This window comes from Conger conger, chromosome 4, assembly GCF_963514075.1.
Source record: "Conger conger chromosome 4, fConCon1.1, whole genome shotgun sequence".
NCBI classification, from domain to species: Eukaryota; Metazoa; Chordata; class Actinopteri; order Anguilliformes; family Congridae; genus Conger; species Conger conger.
In genome coordinates, this window is record NC_083763.1 from 47,448,846 (window position 1) to 47,471,337 (window position 22,492).

At 45.0% G+C, this 22,492-nt stretch overlaps 1 protein-coding gene across 1 annotated transcript; it reads left to right on the forward strand.

The window, feature by feature from the left end:
- Nucleotides 1-13,555: 13,555 nt before the first annotated feature.
- On the forward strand, nt 13,556-22,077 carry LOC133126636 (hydroperoxide isomerase ALOXE3-like). Its single transcript, XM_061238977.1, has 7 exons — nt 13,556-13,743; nt 14,054-14,149; nt 16,079-16,174; nt 17,216-17,331; nt 20,684-20,784; nt 21,393-21,560; nt 21,889-22,077. The coding sequence occupies exons 1-7, from the start codon at nt 13,556-13,558 to the stop codon at nt 22,075-22,077; spliced, it is 954 nt and encodes a 317-aa protein (XP_061094961.1).
- Nucleotides 22,078-22,492: the final 415 nt, after the last annotated feature.

Below are 22,492 nucleotides of genomic sequence, written 5' to 3' on the forward strand. Positions count from 1 at the left end.
TTAGCTGTCAGGCCGGCCTCCCGGAGCGCCCCTAGCACTGCCTTCAGCCTCCTGAGGTGACTCTCCCAATCAGCGTTGTGGATAACAATATCATTGAGGTAGGTGGCAGCATACTCCCTGTGGGACCTCAGTAGGTTGTCCATGAGCCTCTGGAAGGTGGCGGGGGCTCCATGCACTCCGAAGGGTAAGACCCGAGGTGGCGAAGGCCGTCTTCTCCCTCGCCTGTTGGGTCAGAGGTACCTGCCAGTACCCTCGGGTGAGGTCCAGGGTGCTGATGTAGCGAGCGGGTCCCAGCCACTCGATCAGCTCGTCCACCCGGGGCATGGGGTAGGCGTCGTACAGTGAGATTTCATTCAACCTCTGGAAGTCATTGCAAAACCGCCAACTTCCGTCCGGTTTTGGGACCAACACTATCGGGTTGGACCAGGCACTTTGGGATTCCTCCAAGACCCCCAGGTCCAGCATCCTCGCCACCTCCTCCCGGATGGTCTGCCTTCTCGCCTCCGGGATCCGGTAGGGCCGCAGTCAAACCCTCCTCCCTGGCTCCGTGACGATGTGGTGGTGGACCCTTGTAGTCCGGCCCGGGAGGTGGGAGAGCACGTCCCGGTGTTGGCTTACCAGCTCGCGGAGGTCTTGTCGTTGCCGGTCAGTCAGCAGGTCTCCAGAGGCCACTTCCGGGGTTCCGGTGACACCGCCTGTGGTTAAGCAGAGGGGAGCAGGATCGTGCACGGGTTCGTGCCACCTCTTTAGCAGGTTGATGTGAAAATTTTGGAGCTGGTGTCTCCGGCCCAGCTGTCTCACCGTGTAGTTTACTGGGCCGACCTTGGTTACCACCTCGTAGGGGCCATGCCATTTGGCCAGAAACTTGTACTCATTTGTGGGGATCAGCACCATGACCTTATCCCCCGGTTGGAATTCCCTCACCTGGGCTTCTCTGTTGTTCAGTTGAGCCTGCTCCTTTTGAGCCTGTTGCATGTGTTCCCGGACCGTTGTCGGGATGGCTGCTGCTCCCAGGCCTCCTTAGCGAGGTCCAGTAGCCCCCGGGGACATCTCCCAAACAGCAATTTGAAAGGGGCGTACCCCGTGGATGCCTGTGGGACCTCACGTATAGAGAACAACAGGTAAGGTAATAAATGGTCCCAGTCCTTACCGTCCGTTGTTATCATTTTTCTCAGCATCGACTTGAGGGTTTTGTTAAAACGTTCTACCAGCCCGTCGGTCTGGGGGTGGTAGACGGACGTCTTCACTTGCCGGACCCGGAGCAGGCGGCACATCTCCCTCATTACGCCCGACATGAAACACGTCCCCTGGTCCATCAGGACCTCTTTCGCGATCCCCACCCGGCTGAAGAGGAGGAACAGCTCCCTCACGATGCTCTTCCCTGTCGCGGCCCGTAAGGGTGCGGCCTCCGGGTAACGGGTAGCGTAATCAACGATCACGGGTGACCCCGGCTTGGCTTGGGCAGGGGTCCCACTATGTCCATAGGAATTTGGCGGAAAGGGCACATCTATAATGGGGAGAAGGAATTAGTGGATTGCAGTACATCACCCGGGGGCTGTGAAGTTTTTTGCACTGTCAGCAGTAGTCCTCCACGGCCGTTTGATGCCAGGCCAGTAAAAGCGAGATAGGATCCGCTCATACGTCTTCTCCCTTCCCAGGTGGGCCCCCAACAGGTGGGTGTGGGCGAGGTAGAGCACCTTGGAGGTGTGGGTCTGGGGTACCAGAAGTTGGTCTAGCTCTCCCGGGTCACTGTTACAGGTTCGATACAGCAAGTTATTCTTCACTTTAGAATACGGGTAGGCCGGTCTACTCACCCCACCTTGTGGGACGCCCTCAATATACGCTCTCCAGGCCTGGGCGAGGAGGGGGTCTGGCAGCTGGGTGGAGCCGAAGTCCGTTGGGGCCCTTTCTAGTTCGGGCTGGAAATCCGAAAACCCCCCCGTGCTACCCCCTTCCACCTCCCGGGGTGGTGGTGGGTCCGGTTGTTCTGGGGCTGTATCCGTGCTCTCCATAGGGGGTCGCGTTGTCTGTCTTCTCCCCCCTTGGGGTGGGCTATCCTCCTCCTCACTCTCCCCGGCAGGGGCTACCCAAACCAGGTGTGGTTCCCGGTGGCCCTTCCGGCGGGGTCGGGGAGTGGGGCCTGGCCTCTCAGGGGTCGCCCTCTCATTCCAGTAGCTGAGGAATAGGGGGCAGTCTCTTCCCAGCAGCACCTCCACTGGGAGGCTCTCGACCACTCCCACCCTTCCCGTGAATTGGCCTCTAGGGGTGATGATGGTCACCTCGGTGGTGGGGTAGCTTCGTACATCGCCGTGGATACAGGTGACGGCGATGTCTTCTCCCCTTCTCCCCCCTGCTAGGGTTGTCCTCACCAAGGTAATGGCGCTCCCAGAGTCCAGCAAGGCCTCCGCGTCTTGACCCCCGATCCGGACGGGTAGCCTAGGGGCGGCAGTGCCCTTGTGGGCCCAGCAGGTGGTGAGGTAGTGGCAGGGTCGGCTCATCTCAGGTGCAGTGGCCATGGACTCCTCCTGCCCTGGGCAACCCCGGCTCAGATGGCCCTCCTGGCCACAGGCGAAGCACCGTCTGGTCTCCCTCCGTCTGAGTCCCTCCTCCCTGTCGTCCGCTCTCCACCGTGGCCTGGTTTGTGGCTCCGGTCGGACAGCGATTGGGGTTCTTCGTGGGCTTTCCGTTTTTGTCCCCCTCACCATCTCTTGTGCCACCTGGTGGTTCTCCAGGAGGCTGACCAGGGCATCAATGGAGCGGGGCCTCCCCAGGTTCATCACCTGTCCTTGCACCGGGAGGGCGGGGTCATAGGCCCATTGGTGGAACCGCTGTGCCCTGGCAGGGAGGCTGTAGCCATACTGGGCTAAGATGGCCTGGGGTGGGGTAGTCGTGGGCTTCGGCCGGAGGCAGCCCCTGGTAAGCCTTCTGGGCCTCCCCGCTGAGGAATGGGGCCAGGAGGGAGCCCCAGGCGCCTTGAGGCCATTTCTCCAGGTAAGCCGCCCGCTCGAAGGTTTCGAGGTAGGCCTCAATTTCGTCATCAGGGGTCTGCTTCAGCAGTACGTCTTTGGGAGTCCGGTGGGTTGTACAATGTTTTGATACATTTGACGGCCCTACAAATGTACACTTTGAAACCCGAATGTAAGGACTATAAACACAGGCATGTAAGGACTATAAACACAGGCAAAGGGTGAGTCAACATGTCAGTGAGCCTTTTTTAATGAGAGTAAGGGATTTACAATGGCCTTCTAACAATGTTTTAACACAAACATCTTACCTATTGTAACTTTGAATTGAATGGTTTGTTTTTTTTCTGTTTAAACACAATACCGTATTAAACATTGTATCATGTATTTCAGTTGTAGCAATGGTATAAGTTCAATACAGTAAACCACTGCATGCCTTGGCATGTACAAGAATGAATGACACTTCAGGTCTTAACGTCTGCAGCTTTGAGCCTCGGGCCAATCACCACCCTGTTATTTTATTATGCACTTATGTTGTCTTGTATTCCCCTTTTTGTAATTATGCATACTGTACTGTATATTTTTTATTTCTGTGGCAATTTCTGGCCAGGCGGCATGGCTGGTGCAGTGGGTAGCACTGCCGCCTCACAGCAAGGAGGTCCTGGGTTCGAATCCCCATCGGCCGGGGCCTCTCTCTGCGGAGTTCTCCCCATGTGCGCGTGGGTTTCCTCTGGGTACTCCGGTTCCCTCCCACAGTCCAAAGACATGCAGGTTAGGCTGATTGGAGAGTCTAAATTGCCCGTAGGTATGAGTGTGTGAGTGAATGGTATGTGTGCCCTGCGATGGACTGGCGACCTGTCCAGGGTGTACAGTTGAAACTCGAAAAATTAGAATATCATGCAAAAGTTCATTTATTTCAGTAATTCAACTAAAAAGGTGAAACTAATATATCATATGGACTCATTACATGCAAAGTGAGATATTCCAAGCCTTTATTTCTTATATTTTTGATGATTTTGATGGCTTAAAGCTTATGAAAACCCCAAATTCAAAATCTCAGAAAATTTGAATATTGTGAAAAGGTTCAATATTGTAGGCTCAAAGTGTCACACTCTAATCAGCTAATTAATCCAAAACACCTGCAAAGGGTTCCTGAGCCTTTAAATTGTCTCTCAGTATGGTTCAGTAGAATTCACAATCATGGGGAAGACTGCTGACCTGACTGTTGTGCAGAAAACCATCATCGACACCCTCCACAAGGAGGGAAAGCCTCAAAAGGTAATTGCAAGAGAAGTTGGATGTTCTCAAAGTGCTATATCAAAGCACATTAATAGAAAGTTAAGTGGAAGGAAAAAGTGTGGAAGAAAAAGGTGCACAAGCAGCAGGGATGACCACAAAGGAAAGGGTTGTCAGGAAAAGGCCATTCAAAAGTGTGGGAGAGCTTCACAAGGAGTGGACTGGGGCTGGAGTTGATGCATCAAGAGCCACCACACACAGACGGATCCTGGACATGGACTTCACATGTCGTATTCTTCTTGTGAAGCCGCTCCTGAATAAGAAACAACGCCAGAAGCGTCTTACCTGGGCTAAAGAAAAAAATAACTGGTCTGTTGCTTAGTGGTCCAAAGTCCTCTTCTCTAATGAGAGCAAATTTTGCATCTCATTTGGAAACCAAGGTCCCAGAGTCTGGAGGAAGAATAGAGAGGCACACAATCCAAGATGCTTAAAGTCCAGTGTGAAGTTTCCACAGTCAGTGTTGATTTGGGGAGCCATGTCATCTGCTGGTGTTGGTCCACTGTGCTTTATTAAGTCCAGGGTCAACGCAACCGTCTACCAGGAAATTTTAGAGCACTTCATGGTTCCTTCAGCAGACAAGCTTTATGGAGACGCTGACTTTATTTTCCAGCAGGACTTAGCACCTGCCCACACTGCCAAAAGTACCAAAACCTGGTTCAATGACCATGGGATTACTGTGCTTGATTGGCCAGCAAACTCACCTGACCTGAACCCTATAGAGAATCTATGGGGCATTGCCAAGAGAAAGATGAGAGACATGAGACCGAACAATGCAGAAGAGCTGAAGGCTGCTATTGAAGCATCCTGGTCTTCCATAACACCTCAGCAGTGCCACAGGCTGATCGCATCCATGCCACGCCGCATTGAGGCAGTAATTCCTGCAAAAGGGGCCCAAACCAAGTACTAAGTACATATGCATGATTATACTTTTCAGAGGGCCGACATTTCTGTATTTAAAATCCTTTTTTGATTGATTTCATGTAATCAAATTTTCTGAGATTTTGAATTTGAGGTTTTCATAAGCTATAAGCCATAATCATCAAAATTATAACAAGTAAAGGCTTGAAATATCTTGCTTTGCATGTAATTTGTCTATGTAATATATTAGTTTCACCTTTAAATTTGAGTTATTGAAATAAATGAACTTATCCGGAGTCGGGTCGCGTTGGCAGTAGGCTAAGCTGGGTATTCCAGGCATCCCTCTCCCCAGGAACGCATTCCAGCTCCTCCTGGGGGATCCCGAGGCGTTCCCAGGCCAGGAGAGATATATAATCTCTCCAGTGGGTTCTGGGTCTACCTCGGGGTCTCCGCCCAGTTGGACAAGCCCGGAAAACCTCCAAAGGGAGGCGCCCGGGAGACATCCTGATCAGATGCCCGAACCACCTCAATTAGCTCCTTTCAATGTGAAGGAGCAACGGCTCAACTCCGAGCTCCCTCCGGATGTCCGAGCTCCTCACCCTATCTCTAAGGCTGACAAAGATCAAGCGGTAAATCAACCATGTCCATGATGGTCCGGTGCAACGCCCGCATTGCTGCTGACGCTGCACCGATCGGCCTGTCAATCTCACGCTCCCTTCTACCCTCACTCGTGAACAAGACCTTGAGATACTTGAACTCCTTCACTTGGGGCAATGGCTCGTTCCTAACGGGAGCAATCCACCGTTTTCCGGCAGAGAACCATGGCCTCGGACTTGGTGGTGCCGACTCTCATCCCGGCCGCTTCACACTCGGCTGCAAACCACTCCAGTGCGTGCTGAAGGTCACGGTCCGATGAAGCCAGCAGAACCACGTCGTCCACAAAAAACCTTGGCGGAGTCCCACACCCACTGGAAACGTGCTTGACTTTGTGCCGAGGAAGCGGACACAGCTCTCACTTAGGTTATACAGGGACCGGATGACTCGTAACAACAGCACCGGTACCCCATACACCCGCAGTACCCCCCACAGGGTTCCCCGGGGGACACGGTCGAAAGCCTTCTCCAAGTCCAGAAAGCACATGTGGACTGGATGGGCAAACTCCCATGACCCCGCCAGGAACCCCGCCAAGGTGAAGAGCTAGTCCACTGTTCCTCGACCAGGACGGAAGCCACATTGCTCCTACTGAATCCAAGGTTCGACTGTCGGTCGGAGCCTCCTTTCCAGCACTCTAGAGTAAACTTTCCCGGGGAGGCTGAGGAGTGTGAAACCCCGATAATTGGAGCACACCCTCCGGTCCACCTTCTTGAAAATGGGGACCACCACCCCGGTCTGCCACTCTGCAGGTACTGTCCCCAACCTCCACGCGACACTGAAGAGGCGTGTCAGCCAAGACAGCTCAGCAATGTCCAGAGCCTTCAGCATCTCAGGGCGAATCTCATCCACATCCGGCGACTTGCTACTGAGGAGCTTTTTGACTACCTCAGCAACTTCCGCCAGGGATATAGGTGCAGATTCCCCCAAGTTTTCGGGCTCTGCCTCTTCCACAGAGGACATGTTGTTCAGGTTCAGGAGCTCCTCGAAATGCTCTTTCCACCGCCGGACAACATCCCCAGTCCGGGGCAGCAGTTCTTCTCCCCTGCTGAAAACAGCCTGAGACAAGCCCTGCTTTCCCTTTGGCCTAAGGTACTCTGGTACCAGGTATACTTATGAGCTACCCTATGCTTGAACATGGTGTTCGTTATGGACAATCCATGACCAGCACAGAAGTCCAATAACAAGACACTGCTCAGGTTAAGATCAGGCAGGCCATTCCTCCCAATCACCCCCTTCCATGTTTCTCCCTTGTTGCCCACATGATCCTTTCCAGGATGCTGCCCAGTGACTCCAAGAAGGCCGGATACTCTGAACTGCCGTTTGGTGCATAAGAACAAATGACAGTCAGAGCTTTCCCCCCAGCGACACGTAGTCGCAAAGAGGCGGCCCTCTCATTCCCCGGGTGGAACTCCAACCCAGTGGCACTCAGCCAGTGGCTTGTGAGAAGGGCCTTAGTCAGGGAGGTGACCAAAAACCCGATGGTCACTCTGTCAGAGCTCCAGCATTCCTTGGTGGAGAGAGGAGAACCTTCCAGAAGGACAACCATCTCTGCAGCAATCCACCAATCAGGCCTGTATGGTAGAGTGGCCAGACGGAAGCCACTCCTTAGTAAAGGGCACATGGCAGCCCGTCTGGAGTTTGCCAAAAGGCACCTGAAGGACTCTCAGACCATGAGAAACAAAATTCTCTGGTCTGATGAGACAAAGATTGAACTCTTTGGCGTGAATGCCAGGCGTCATATTTGGAGGAAACCAGGCACCGCTCATCACCTGGCCAATACCATCCCTACAGTGAAGCATGGTGGTGGCAGCATCATGCTGTGGGGATGTTTTTCAGCGGCAGGAACTGGGAGACTAGTCAGGATTGAGGGAAAGATGAATGCAGCAATGTACAGAGACATCCTGGATGAAAACCTGCTCCAGAGCGCTCTTGACCTCAGACTGGGGCGACGGTTCATCTTTCAGCAGGACATAATAATAATTACATTGACAACAGGTTCTGCACTGGATTACAAAAGTCACTTCAAATGGCTTGTTAAATGTTTTTGTCATACCTTAAAATGACCAGGATAGAGATCAGCATCATAATCAACAAGGGCCCATGTTCCAATATCTATCATGGGCTCTCCTCAATTTTATCTTTGCTGTCCAGGAATGCCTTTCCCAGAAGTTGCATTGGTAACTATGACCCCAAGTTCCATTGGAAGAATTGTCATTTAGTGTTTCTGAAAACCGTAGTTTGTGGTTCGCTAACACCATCGCAGTTGTGTTGATTGAAATTGCAGCTCGCAACCTGTAGTTAGAAGCAACTGCTTCAAGTCGTGCCTAACGACCCCCTAGCTGTGCCAATATCCACGATATACCACAGGTTCTCGTTCCATAACACTTAAATGTGTCGTGGTGGCGACACGATGAATCTGGTTTATTCCAGGCAGGGAATCCAACGGATAACGGTGTAAATATAAAAATGAGGAATCTGTATTGTGACAGGATTAATATGGTTCTTTTTAAGCGGGGATTTTTCACTTTCAATATCCAATGGATATGATAGGCTACTGGACTAAGGATTTTTCTTTTATGCCAACAATTCTACCTGATTTTAGAAATAGTTACTACATGGTCCTGGAAAATATAGGTAAGCTAGCTCTGGCCAATATTAGATATATAGAATAGAACACTTATATTGGCTAAGTAAGTTTGACTCAATCAAAAAATGAAATTATGAACAGTGCTTACACGGAGTTACTGTTTATCCTTTATTTTTCAACTTGCCTACTAGGTAATGTTGCATGCATTTGTCCAATGATGTATTGCTTTATTTGTTTTTATATACACGGCATAGTCGAAGGCTTCTTTCAGTTGGCCGGTAGTTTGAATGCGTGTCAAGGAATAAACACTCAAGTCCTCTGTTAACCTTAAGAAACTCCATACAATACGTCAAAAGTGAACCAACAGCTACAGATTTAAATTCATTTAATTATAATACTGCGGCATTCAATTCCCTGTGATGATTGCATTCTTAACCACCTGAAATAGCCAAAGACTGCTTGCTAGGACTAGCCTGACGGGAGTTATTAAGCAGCCAGAGTCTGACCAGTTTGTGCGTTTTGTCACTGATGGTGAAAACGCATTTATTTAATTAAACCAAGTTCACCATTTCAGCTTTAGAAAGGAAAGAATCAGTTATCGGTTAATTAATTTTTGGTTAACGTGTAGCTACAAACTGGTTTTGGTTAACTGTTCACACCCCTAGTGGAAACACAGCAAATATATGTAGTCTGAGTCTAGAGCTCCAATATACTATTACCCAGGTTTTTGCAAAGTATTTGGATAACCTTGGGAACACAGTAAAAACAAGAAAGAACTCAATGGGAACCTCAGTAGATACAGGGAAAAGGTTCCGCTAGGACACACACAGCTGTTTAGCAATGTACATCAGTATCACAAAATCTAAGACAAAATAGCAGCATAGGGACAACAAACAGGAAGTCATAGCGAAGGAACCCGGGCAATAGCTGTCTTTCTCGCTATGCTTGTTCTGGTAGGTTATATGTAAATGTAAGGGGTGGCAAAGCAATTACTGCTAACGGAAACTTATGATGGGTCTCATTGGCTACACACAATTGATCAGTGAAATACGACAAGCAAGCGATTTATGGTCATGCTAAACAAAAATAAAATAACTTTTTTTCTTCTCACTTGTCTCCCGCTTACGTCATTTCCCTTTAAAATGTCATTAGTATTCACCTATTTCAAAGTGGCTCCGTAAAAAATTATCTGAAAGACGTTTTACCTTCGGATTTAAAAAGTCGCCTCCTACCAATGCCTGAAGTGTTAACTCATGTAACTCTTGGAATAACTCTTGATACCTTTTGGGAAACACACGTAAGATTTTCAAGAGCCTATATAGCATTTTGCGATGAAACTCTTCATTTGATTTCCATGAGCTCTTTGTTCATGATGTTTGTTGATAGGAGTGTTTAGGACATTTTCTTCACATTTACTGTTGAGTATTCTAGACAAGTAATTATGTTTGACAAAAAAATAAATAAATACAAATTTCTCTCATAGTTGAAGCAGGAGCCTGGAGAGGACAATCCAGTTTTCACCCCACAAGATAAGAAATACCCCTAGCTCTTAGCCAAGATCTGGGATCGGAACTCTGACTTCTACTACCATGAACTGGTTTCTCATCTTCTCAGAACACATCTGATGGGGGAAATATTCTTCATTGCTAGCTACTATATGGCTGATCAACATCCAATATCAAGGGTATATGCAATGTACATTTCTATCACCATATGTCAGCATAAAGGGGTCTAAGAGCTGGACTAAATCTAAAACTAAAACTCTGATCATTGTCCTGATCCTTCACCAGATCAAGGGAGATCTGTGTCCATTTTTACTGTAAAATAAAGAAAAATAATTGATTTGTAAAATTCGATGCAATCAGGGACATGGTATTGGATGATATTTGACAATCGACTCCCTGCATCGGTTGCTTACTGATGGAATTTGTAAAACTACACATTTGTGCACAGCAAATGCTAGATCTCAATCTAATCAGATTGGCTGTTGTCTCGTATGATTTATTGTTGTTTCTGTAATAGTTTTTTTATTGTAATTTTATCATGTTTTATCCATGTTTAGATTGTGAAGCACTTTGTGACTAAAAAGGTGCAATATAAATACAGTTTACTTACTTCTTACAAGTTAATCAACTAGATAGGTAATCAGCTAGTTATACTTTATTCATGATTATTATACATTTAATTTGTCTTGAATTAACAGAAGAAAAATGTAAAAGCTGACAAGTGAGCTCGTATTATGAAGCTGCCAATCATGTAGCTTGTTCCAAAATAATTTAGGCTAACAATACCGTTGAAAATGGTATGGTGAAAATGAGTGGTGATCTGCTCCATAATCATCAGGTCCATAATCTGCTGGTTGTCTGCTGGTTTCTGCTAGTTTACGTGCCTGATGCACCTGATACGCACTTACACATTTCCTGTTTTGTGGTGTTGTGGTTGAAGGAGACAAGAGCATATTGGTTGTGTTTGAGTGGAGTTGCTTTTAATGCTTTTAAGTGGGAGATGAATACTACTTTGTTTCAAAAATCCCATATTATAAACAAGGTAAGGTTAACATTAGGGGACATTTTATTCCTTTGTTAAGCACTTGGCTGCAAGCCAATTAGATAATCCGACAAAATTCAAGCTAACAATGTTTTTTTGGGGGCTGTCCGCTCTCTTGGAAGCAAATCCTTACCGTTAGTAGATATTTTTCCTCCAGCGTTAAGCGATAACATTGACTGTAGTCCATTATAATCATTAATGTTAACTGTAGTTTATTTTCAGGATTTCCAGTTTTCTGCTACTAACTGTTTGGAGCTGCCTCACACTTCTTAAAGCAGTGGTGTCTATCTGGGCAGTAACTTTCTTCATTTAGGGAGAGAGAGGGAGGCAGTTAGGGGTAAAAATGTAGCCTAAACTATGCGAGGGGTGTAGAAGGATCGCTCTGCTTGAAAGCAATTTCCTTGAGCCGTCTGTCTATCATCATTGTCAACTTGAGCATCTCCAGAGCAATATTCTTGTGATTCTCACTGACCGATTGCATAGTTTATAATTGGAAGGGTTCCAGGAACTACATAGTATATCCTTCAATTCTAGCCTGGATCTGGTGCCTGTTCCTGAGAGTGGGAGATTTGATGAGCCTCAGGGCACCCCGATGGCCACATACTCCAGGAAAAGGGAGTTAGTGATCGTGGGGGACTCGATTATTAGCGGTCTACACACCTTAGTCTGTTTGTGCAAAAAAATATTGTGTGTTGACTGCCTGGTGCCCAGGTAAAAGATTTCATGCGCACAAGCTCCTGGTCAGACCTGGGAGGGATCCACTTGTCATGGTCCATTTAGGGACCAATTACATAGGTAAGGGCACGTTTGAGGTTCTGCAAGACAAATTTGTATTATTAGTAGAAAATATTAGCAGCAGAACCTCCATGGTAGTCTTCTCTGGAATTCCAAACAGAGGGAAGCAGAACTTGAACCCGTGGCTACAAACTTTTTGTAGGAGAGATCTTTGTGTCTGGTTAATGGGGCATTTGGGACTCCTTTTGGGAGAAGAGTTGTACAAGCGTGGGCTGCACCTGAACTGGAGGGTTCATTTAAACTTTGGACTTGGGGGCCAGGGGGATAGAAAATGGGCGGGCATAGACAGAAAAGGTCAAGGCTACATGTAATGGTAAGAGCACTAATAAAATATGATTTATTAAAGCATATAAAGAAAATTGTAATCAACATCGAAGTCAACGTCCCAAATTATTGTTGCATTCATATTCATAAAACTGCAACATAATAAAACCGCAAAATGGTGACAATACAACTATAAACAATCATTCTAAGTTATAACAGTGGTTTATTGTTATTTTATCACTGCTATTAACCAATCATATTGCGAGATTTACCTTTCTTCAACCAACAGTCAGACCTTCCCTATGCAGCTCATTGCCTGTGCTGCCTCTGCTTTCTTGCTTCTGCACAAATTGCACTCGCCCTCCACCACCCCAACTACCACCTGTTTTTTGGATCTGCTTCTAGGTATTAGTGGATTTTCTGGAGCATGTACTGTAGTGCGTATGTAGGATTTGAAGTGGCTTTTCAAGTTTCTATAGAGCTCGTTGAAAACCAAGGGAGCTTTTGTCTCAAGGCTAATGCACTTCTGCCTGTACTGGCACGCAATAACTACAGCGGACAAACCCGGAGCGGACAAACCCGGACTCTTTAGTTATTGTCCTCGGCGACTTTAACAAAAGAAACCTCAGCCATGAACTCCCCAAATATATACAGTTTATTAAATGTCCGACCAGAGAGAAGAACATCCTGGATCACTGTTACACCACAGCTAGCAGTGCTTATCATGCCGTCCCCCGCGCTGCACTGGGACACTCTGACCATGTCATGGTCCACCTGATTCCTGCATACAGGCAGAAATGAAAGCTCTCCAAACCTGTTGTGAGGACATCAAAGAAGTGGACCAGTGAAGCTGTGGAGGATCTTCAGGCATGTTTGGACTGCACTGACTGGGATGTTTTCTGGACTGCTACCAATAATCTGGATGAGTACACAGAGGCGGTGACTTCCTACATCAGCTTCTGTGAGGACAGCTGTGTACCATCACGCACCAGGGTGGGTTACAACAACGACAAACCTTGGTTCACAGCAAAACTCAGACAGTTAAGGTCAGAGAAGGAAGAGGCATTTAGGAGTGGGGACAGAGTCATGTTTAAAGTGGCCAAGTACAAGTTTAGCAAGGAGGTGCGAGACGCTAAACGACTTTACTCAGAAGCTGCAACACCAGTTCTCAGTCAATGACTCTGCTTCTGTCTGGAAAGGGTTCAGACAGATCACCAACTACAAAACAAAAACCCCCCACTCCATGAACAATTCACGCCTGGCCAATGACCTGAACGAGTTCAACTGTCGCTTTGAAGGTCAATGGGACAGTCCTGACACCATCCCCCATGACACCAGCCACCAGCTCCAGCTCCAGCCCCCCTCCTCCCCATCTCCTCTATCACAGCAGGAGCCTGGGCCACTCCACAGATACTCACCTTAGCAACACCTCTGTCCTTACTGGAAAGAGATGTCAACAGGATCTTCAAGAGGTAGAACCCCCGCAAAGCAGTCAGGCCAGACTCTGTCTCTCCATCCACCCTGAAGCACTGTGCTGATCAGCTGTCTCCGGTGTTCACAGATATTTTTAACACCTCACTGGAGACTTGCCATGTACCAGATTGCTTCAAGACCTCCACCATCATTCCAGTCCCCAAAAAGCCAAGGACTGAATGATTACAGACCCGTCGCCCTGACCTCTGTGGTGATGAAGTCTTTTGAGCGCCTTATGCTGTCCCACCTCAAATCCATCACAGACCCCCTCCTGGACCCCCTGCAGTTTGCCTACAGAGCCAACAGGTCTGTAGATGATGCAGTAAACATGGCTCTTCACTTCATCCTACAGCACCTGGACTCCGCAGGAACCTACGCCAGGGTCCTGTTTGTGGATTTCAGCTCTGCCTTCAACACAATAATGCCAACTATGCTACAGGACAAGCTCTCTAGCTGAACTTGCCTGATTCGACCTGCAGGTGGATCACAGACTTCCTGTCTGACAGGAGGCAGCACGTGAAGCTGGGAAAACATGTCTCTGACTCCCGGACCATCAGCACCGGTTCCCCCCAAGGCTGCGTTTTCCCCCTCTGCTCTTCTCCCTGTACACCAACAGCTGCACTTCCAGTCACCAGTCTGTCAAGCTCCTGAAGTTTGCGGACGACACCACTCTTATTGGACTCATCTCTGGTGGGGATGAGTCCGCCTACAGGTGGGAGATTGACCATCTGGTGACCTGGTGCAGTCAGAACAACTTGGAGCTCAACGTGTTGGGGAAAATTCACAGAACAAAAGATCTCCCTCCTAAAAGCATGATAAACAATTCAAAATCAGACTCAACCTTGATGAGCAGACTGGTTCCTCCAAAACTCTCGATGATGTATGCTAAAAGTGTATCAATATATCCATATGAAAGTATGATGTAACCTGTACGGTTTCAAACTGATTAACTGCTGCTTGTTATCAAATCCAATGAACCTAGAACATTAATTATAGCTAAGCTTATGAAAACGCAAGAAACCACAGTGAAAACTGTTGAAATGAGAGCAAAGAATGCAACGTACATTTACTCACGTGCAATGTTCAGTGGGTATGATGTGCATCCCCTTTCATGCATCTCTGTTTCAATGGTGAACATGCCGATGCTGTATCTGACCAAAATGTTCAATTTGTTCTTATCTGACCACTGTATCTTTGTTCAATCATACTTTAAATGACCAAATGAGACAACAATTTTCTGTTTTGGTCAGATATCGCATTGGCATGTTTGGCATTGAAACAGAGATGCATAAAAGGAGATGCACGTGCGATCCACGGTGAAATTTGGTGGAGGGTCAGTCTAGAGGAATGGTCCAAAATCCATCCAAATGTGTTTTATTTTGATTGGTTCCATTGAAACATGAATAAAGTCCAGTATTTTTCACAAGTTCAGCATTTTGATTTTTTTTCATCATATTGTTCATTTTTTGTATTTTTGTGCATTGCCATTCAGTGCCAATAAATCTGAAGACCACTGTAGATGTTTTATTTCCAGAAAAACATAAAATCTTTACACTTTTGTTTGGTAACTGCCCAAGCATTTTTCATTGGATAATCTGTGCACACATGCAATTACCCAGAGATTTTCCTCACTGTGCATGTGACTAGGGCATGTGATCATGGACACAACTGAGCATGTGCAGTGAGCGGAACTTTACACTTCCTGGTGCCCTTTAGGGTGGATTTTCCCCCCCAGAAGCATCGCTGTCTCTATATATTAAGTTTTAAGTGAAATGTTTGCACTTGCTGAAAGCCTCAAAAGACAGGAAAATTAAATTGATCAGATTGGCAGATTGTTTCAGATTAAAACCTCTCAAAGGGCTTTTTTATAGATAGCTGGCATTGCATAACAATGCATTGCTAGCTACCCACCTATGCTGTATGTTACTCATAAAAATGAATGAAACACATTAGTATTAGCTAGACTAGTTTGGCTAGTTGAACAAGACAGACCAATTTATCATAGTCCTAGCTGCCTGGCTAACCCAATTTGGATAACACAAACTAATTATGAAATGGGACAGTTCTTAGACTATGTTAAGCTTTGTTGTTGGTGCTGGCCATATCATGCTATAGCTAGTTATCTAATCTAGCTAGACATGAGTTAGCCACAAAGATCCTTCTGAAAATATAACCATAGTTACCGCAGATCACACCCAATATAACAGTTAGCTAGCTAACATTAGAGCTATTGGTTACATTGCACTAGAGCTACAGTCCGTGAGACTGAATAAAGTGGACAGTACTAGCCTACTGTCAGTGTCATTTACTGACTGGTCGCAATACCGATTCTCATGTCCATTTCATTATAGAATGTTCAATTAGCCTAATTCGTATTAGCATGTGTCCCCCATGTTAAGTCTATGGGTCGAAATTTAGAACTTTGAGGTCTAATTCAAATGTATTATTGGATATGCGGCCATCATGGTGACTTTGTTGAATCATTTTTCCCCTTGATTACTGCTCATGTTTCACGTGAAAAACATAAATAAATGTAAGTTTGTGGTACCCACTAAACAATACTATATTTACAATGTCATCAGCACCGGTTCCCCCCAAGGCTGCGTTTTCCCCCTCTGCTCTTCTCCCTGTACACCAACAGCTGCACTTCCAGTCACCAGTCTGTCAAGCTCCTGAAGTTTGCGGACGACACCACTCTTATTGGACTCATCTCTGGTGGGGATGAGTCCGCCTACAGGTGGGAGATTGACCATCTGGTGACCTGGTGCAGTCAGAACAACTTGGAGCTCAACGTGTTGGGGAAAATTCACAGAACAAAAGATCTCCCTCCTAAAAGCATGATAAACAATTCAAAATCAGACTCAACCTTGATGAGCAGACTGGTTCCTCCAAAACTCTCGATGATGTATGCTAAAAGTGTATCAATATATCCATATGAAAGTATGATGTAACCTGTACGGTTTCAAACTGATTAACTGCTGCTTGTTATCAAATCCAATGAACCTAGAACATTAATTATAGCTAAGCTTATGAAAACGCAAGAAACCACAGTGAAAACTGTTGAAATGAGAGCAAAGAATGCAACGTACATTTACTCACGTGCAATGTTCAGTGGGTATGATGTGCATCCCCTTTCATGCATCTCTGTTTCAATGGTGAACATGCCGATGCTGTATCTGACCAAAATGTTCAATTTGTTCTTATCTGACCACTGTATCTTTGTTCAATCATACTTTAAATGACCAAATGAGACAACAATTTTCTGTTTTGGTCAGATATCGCATTGGCATGTTTGGCATTGAAACAGAGATGTATAAAAGGAGATGCACGTGCGATCCACGGTGAAATTTGGTGGAGGGTCAGTCTAGAGGAATGGTCCAAAATCCATCCAAATGTGTTTTATTTTGATTGGTTCCATTGAAACATGAATAAAGTCCAGTATTTTTCACAAGTTCAGCATTTTGATTTTTTTTCATCATATTGTTCATTTTTTGTATGTTTACCCACACAGTACACAGCCATTGGGAAAGAGCATTGGGAGGTCTTAAAAAGAGCAACAAAGAAGATCACCTATAAAAGCAGCGTGGCATCGACAAGCTGAAGAACTTTCACTACAGAGATGATGGCATGGACATCTGGGAAGCAATATATGAGTAAATAGCTTTATTACATGGAGGATACATGTATTTTCTGTGGTGATATTCCTGAACTCACAATACTATTAATGCAAACTTGTTTATTTCATTGAATTACTAATATTATTATTTAATATATCCAGATTTGTTCGTGGAGTGGTGAATGGACTTTATAAAAATGACGAAGATATACAGAAGGATCCAGAGCTCCAACAAATGGTGTCTTTCATATACAACTATGGATTTCTGCAGAAGCCAGGTAACCTCATTCAAAATAAATTAAAAGCCCTGTCCACATTGGCAGGCATTTAACCTGAAATGTACCATGGTAAATTGGGGAAGCCCCTTCGCCCCCCATCCACCCACACACACATAGACTCACACAAACAACAAGTGAAGTAAAAACTCCCAAGTGGGATTTCTATGAAAAACTTCCTGTTTAGACAATTTCATGAGGGAATCCATCCTATACCCGTCAATCTAGGTTGAAAGATGTTTTGGCAAACAGATTTGTAACCCTGCCCTGCGATAGACTGGCGACCTGTCCAGGGTGTATTCCTGCCTTTCGCCCAATGTATGCTGGGATAGGCTCCAGCCCCCCTGCGACCCTGTTCAGGATAAGCGGGTTCAGATAATGGATGGATGGATGGATGGATTTGTAACCCGGATCTTCAGATACATGTCTTGCACTCGGCCACTTCACAGGGGAGGTGAAAAACACCATCCTGTCAAAATTGAGTTAATATCAAAATCGCAATCCTGAATATCAAATCTACCATTCACATAAATTTCAAAATTATAATTGTTGTGTAAATATGTAAAACAAAATTAAATGTTGGTACTTCTTGGTCCTCCAAACTCTGATAAATATAACAAATAGACTCAGCATACATTTTGGAGTCCCAAACAAACCTTTGCACGTTCATTTGTCATTGTTATGGTTTGAAAGATGGATAGATTTATTTGTCTCTGTTTTTATTGTTATGAATCATTCTTGTTGACTGCCATTCATTCTTCTGCTGTTTTTCCTCCTTTCTATGGTAGTCACCTCTGTTCACTGGTCAACAGTTTTCAGGTGGGCTACCTTCACACCTAGAAATATAACGTTATAGGCAATCAATTTGTCTCAAGCAAACAAGTTGCTTTTTCTATAAATGCAGCAGAAACACTAACAATGAATCAGGATATCACCCTGAACTATTTATTTTTCATGCGAGCAGGAAAACTAAAATGATCTTTCTCCAGTGTCTTTTACTGACACTTTTATTAAAAAATGTCCCATGTACATTATTGAGCATCTCATTCATACAGTTTGAATGATTTAGTAAATTGCCTTGTTCAACAAGCGTGATCCCGATTATAAATTTGCCAAAAAAGAGGCTGACATATGGGCAATGTGACTGTGCTTATTTTAGAAAGCAAGTACAGTAGTGTCAGATAACTTCAAAGGGCCAGCTTGCAGTGGTCTGCAGATGAGCAGGAGCAGGAGGGGTGTTAGTATGTGTGTGCATGTGTCTGTTCCAATGGGGGTGGCTTAGCAAAGCCTCTCATACTATTAAGATTCAAGATTTTAAAAATGGTTAATTCGCCTACAGCCGCTTTTGGTTCAATTTTTCTTGTATACAGTCCCCTCCAAAAGTTTGCTATACACAGAGGACAACTGAGTTTGAGGTCAAAATATGTACATTACATGACAGATCTGAATTTCAGCTTTTATTTACTTTATTTTTTATTTTTTAATTACATTTTTTTCCAGATTTTTCCCTTTTTCTCCCAATTTGGTAGCCAATTGCACCTCGTCTGATTCAATTGGAGGTAGTCGTATTAGAAGCCGTCTCGTCTCGTCTCGTCTCGTGCCCGTTGCCCCCAAGGAGCTTATTGTGCGGCGATCTAATAACCCTGCCAAGTCCCTCCCTCTGGAGCAGCGAGCCAATTATTGCTGCCTGGCTCACAAACTTGGCTTTTGGCAGGACCGAGAATCGAACCCCGGTCCCCGGTGTGCAACTGCAGCAAACTGCAACCGCAAGTCTGCTGCGTCTTAGCCTGTTGCACCACCACGGCTCCCCCAAATTTACTTTAAAATTTTTTTTTATCTAGATCTGTTAAACATATCACCTTTTGAATTAGACCACCTAATTTTTAGGTAAGCAAAAGTATTGGGACATGCGACTGACAGGTGTTTCTTGTTGCCCAGATGTGTCCTATTAGATTGACTGGTTAAACAATAAATAGTTCTGAATGTCTTGGTTTTAGCCTTGAGTTCTGCCTGTGAAGACTGCATTTGTAATTTTGAAGCTTAGAAAAGAGGGGAAATCGATGAGCCATTGTACAAGCATTGGCTTTTACAACAACTTGGAATGTCCTGAAAAAGAAGGAACCCACTGGCATACTGAGCACCAGACATCAAACAGGTCAACCAAGGAAAACAAAAGCAGTTGATGACAGAAACGTAGTGAGAGCTGTGAAGAAAACCCCCAAAACATTGCGTGTGATCAGTCAGTGACATCACACACAGGAATCAACCGTTCGAAGAAGACTTAAAGAGCAGCAATAAAGAGGCTATGCCACAAGATGCAAACCACTCATCAGGAGTAAGAATTGGAAGGCAAAATTACGATAAAGTATGATGAGACCAAGATTAACCTCAAGCAAAGTTATGGAATTGCCAAAGTGCAGAGAAAGAAGGGATCTGCTCACGATCCAAAACATCCAAGCTCACCTGTGAAGCACGGTGGAGGAAGTGTCATGGCTTGGGCTTGTATGGCCGCCTCTTGAGTGGGCTCACTAATCTTTATTGATGATGTAACTCATGATGATAGCAGCAGGATGAATTCAGAAGTCTACAAAAACATTGTGTCTGGAACTTCATCATGCAGCAAGACAATGACCCAGAACACACTGCTAACACAAGAACGGACTTCATTAGGGAGAAAAAGTGGAAGGTTTACTTCAGTTCGTGTCGGGTGGTTCTTCACCTCTGCATCGTGCGTTAAAACCATGTAATGACCACCTCATTGTGGATTATTCCACTTACACCATGGTCTTTTACCAAAGTAACTATATTTTCAGTCAATTCACCCACAAAATAAAACTTTGTTTGCTGGTTACAACTACTTGAAGCCATTAAAGTGGCTACTGTTTCAGAATGTTGCTCTGGTTGCATACGTTTCTTGCGTTCTGATCAAAATAGAGAAGCTAGGCAGATGGCTAAGTCCAGTTTTGATATTTTTGATTAAATTCAAGGTTTTAAACTTGGCTTAATTTGGTTTCTTATTCCCTACTTCCTATTTGTTATTCCCAGTCTATTCGTTATTCCCCATTATTCCCAGCGTGACATTAGCTCAGACGGTAAGAGCAGTCGTCTGGCAGTCGGAGGGTTGCCAGTTCGATTCCCACCCTGGGTGTGTCGAAGTGTCCCTGAGCAAGACACCTAACCCATAAAATCACCATTGGTGTGTGAGAGCGTGTATGATTGGGTGAATGAGAAGCATCATTGAAGTTAAAGTTCACAGTGTTACAATTCATGCCAAAGCTATTAAGTAGACCAAATACAAATGTCTAAAAATGCGCATTGGTAATCTTTTTTAAATATTGGATGTGTTGGTCATTAGATTGCCCCTCAAGCCTGAAAACAAGAGAAGAAGCCATTAAATACATCACCATGATAATGTTCACCTGCTCTGCCCAACATGCTGCTGTGAACCATGGGCAGGTACAGTATCCTCAAAGAAACATTCATAAATTGCCACAAGAGAAACATTGTATAGATCAAATCATAGGTCATTGGCATTTGTAATGTCTTTATTTTTGTCATTAAAATGCCCTCGTTGAAATTAGGTAGACACCCAAAATATTCCATATAAATTTCAAAGTACAAGATGGATTTCAGCTTAGTTTCCTTTGTGACAGCCAATTCATTATAAATGTAGATTGGTCTTACTTACACATTTTGTCCAGATAGGCAACTGTCCTTGAATAAATGCGTTCTGTTGACACTTTACAATATACTGTAGCCCAGGGCTGCCTCGCCCTGTTTCCTGGAGATCTACTGTCTTGTCGGTTTTCATTTCAACCCTAATTTGGCACACCTGATTATACTAATTAGCAGCTCAATGAGATGTTTAGCTGTTGAGTGAGGTGTGCTTTGTTAGGGCTGGAATGAAAATGTATGGGACGGTAGATCCCCAGGAACCAGGTTGGGCAGCCCTGTAGGCCCTCATATTGCTGCAGGAATTGCAGTAGCACAATGGCTGTGCAATTGCCATGCCATGCCAGTGCAATTCCCATGTGAGTTTTATTGCTTTTCCCTGTCATTATCAGTATGATATCTATGCCTGGATGCCAAATGGACCAACAACAATGAGGAAGCCTCCACCCAAGGACAAGAAGGTGACTGAAAAAGACATAATGGATACTCTTCCAGACATTACTACAACACTTGAGGCTATGAAAGTGGCTAGATTCCTCAGCCAGGTTCCAAAAGACTTCGTAAGTATTTGGCAATTTGCATTCCTTCAGAAATTATACAAATTAATTATTTATTTTAGCATTAGAACTTTGAGAGGAACCAGTTATCATAGGCATATGAGACAAGATAAAACCATCTCCCTGTCAGGAAGCTCAAACATTACTGAAGTTTAAAGTTACTGAAGATTTGAAACATTCTCTGGAACAAATGGAAATAACAAAGAAAACAGAAAGATTCACCACTGTGTTGAATGCCCTGAGAGCATTTATTTGAGCTTAGGGGTTTGGAATGTAGACAAGTCTTCACCCTTCAAGCTCTGGCCCTCAGTCCTGGTTACTTTCCCTACAGGTGCCACTTGGAAACTACCCTGAGGAAGTTGCTAATGAAAGCTATATGAGAGGTCCCCTCAGGGAGTTCCAAAAAACGCTGACGGAAATTGGAACGAAAATCAGAGAGAGATCAACACAAGAATCAGAGAGAGAGTTCCCATCTGAGTATTTGGACCCTGCAGGGATGGAAAACAGCATCACTATCTAATGTATGTCTGCATGAACTATCTTTTGGCACAGACTGAACATGCACCTTGACTGCCATTGGTCTGCCTCCCACCCAGTAACCCCACTACCTTTTGATCTAATCCAGGTAATGGTATTTTATGGTCTCAGGTTACAATTGATAATTTTGTTCTTGATTTACATAGGTAATTTGTACTATTATTGTAGTGATGTTTCTGCTGAGGGAATGATGTTAGCCAAGGCTTACTCTATTGCTCATATTAATAAGGTGTATCCACTTATGTTTCTGTAAGTCACTATCGATCTGAAATTAGTATGTAATTATGCTGGGGCAGACTTTTCTGTATTGCAGCAAGACACATTTTGCATAGACTATCTTCATCTGGAACCATGTTTGTTTAACATAAATGTATACTACAGTTGCTTATAACGTCTAG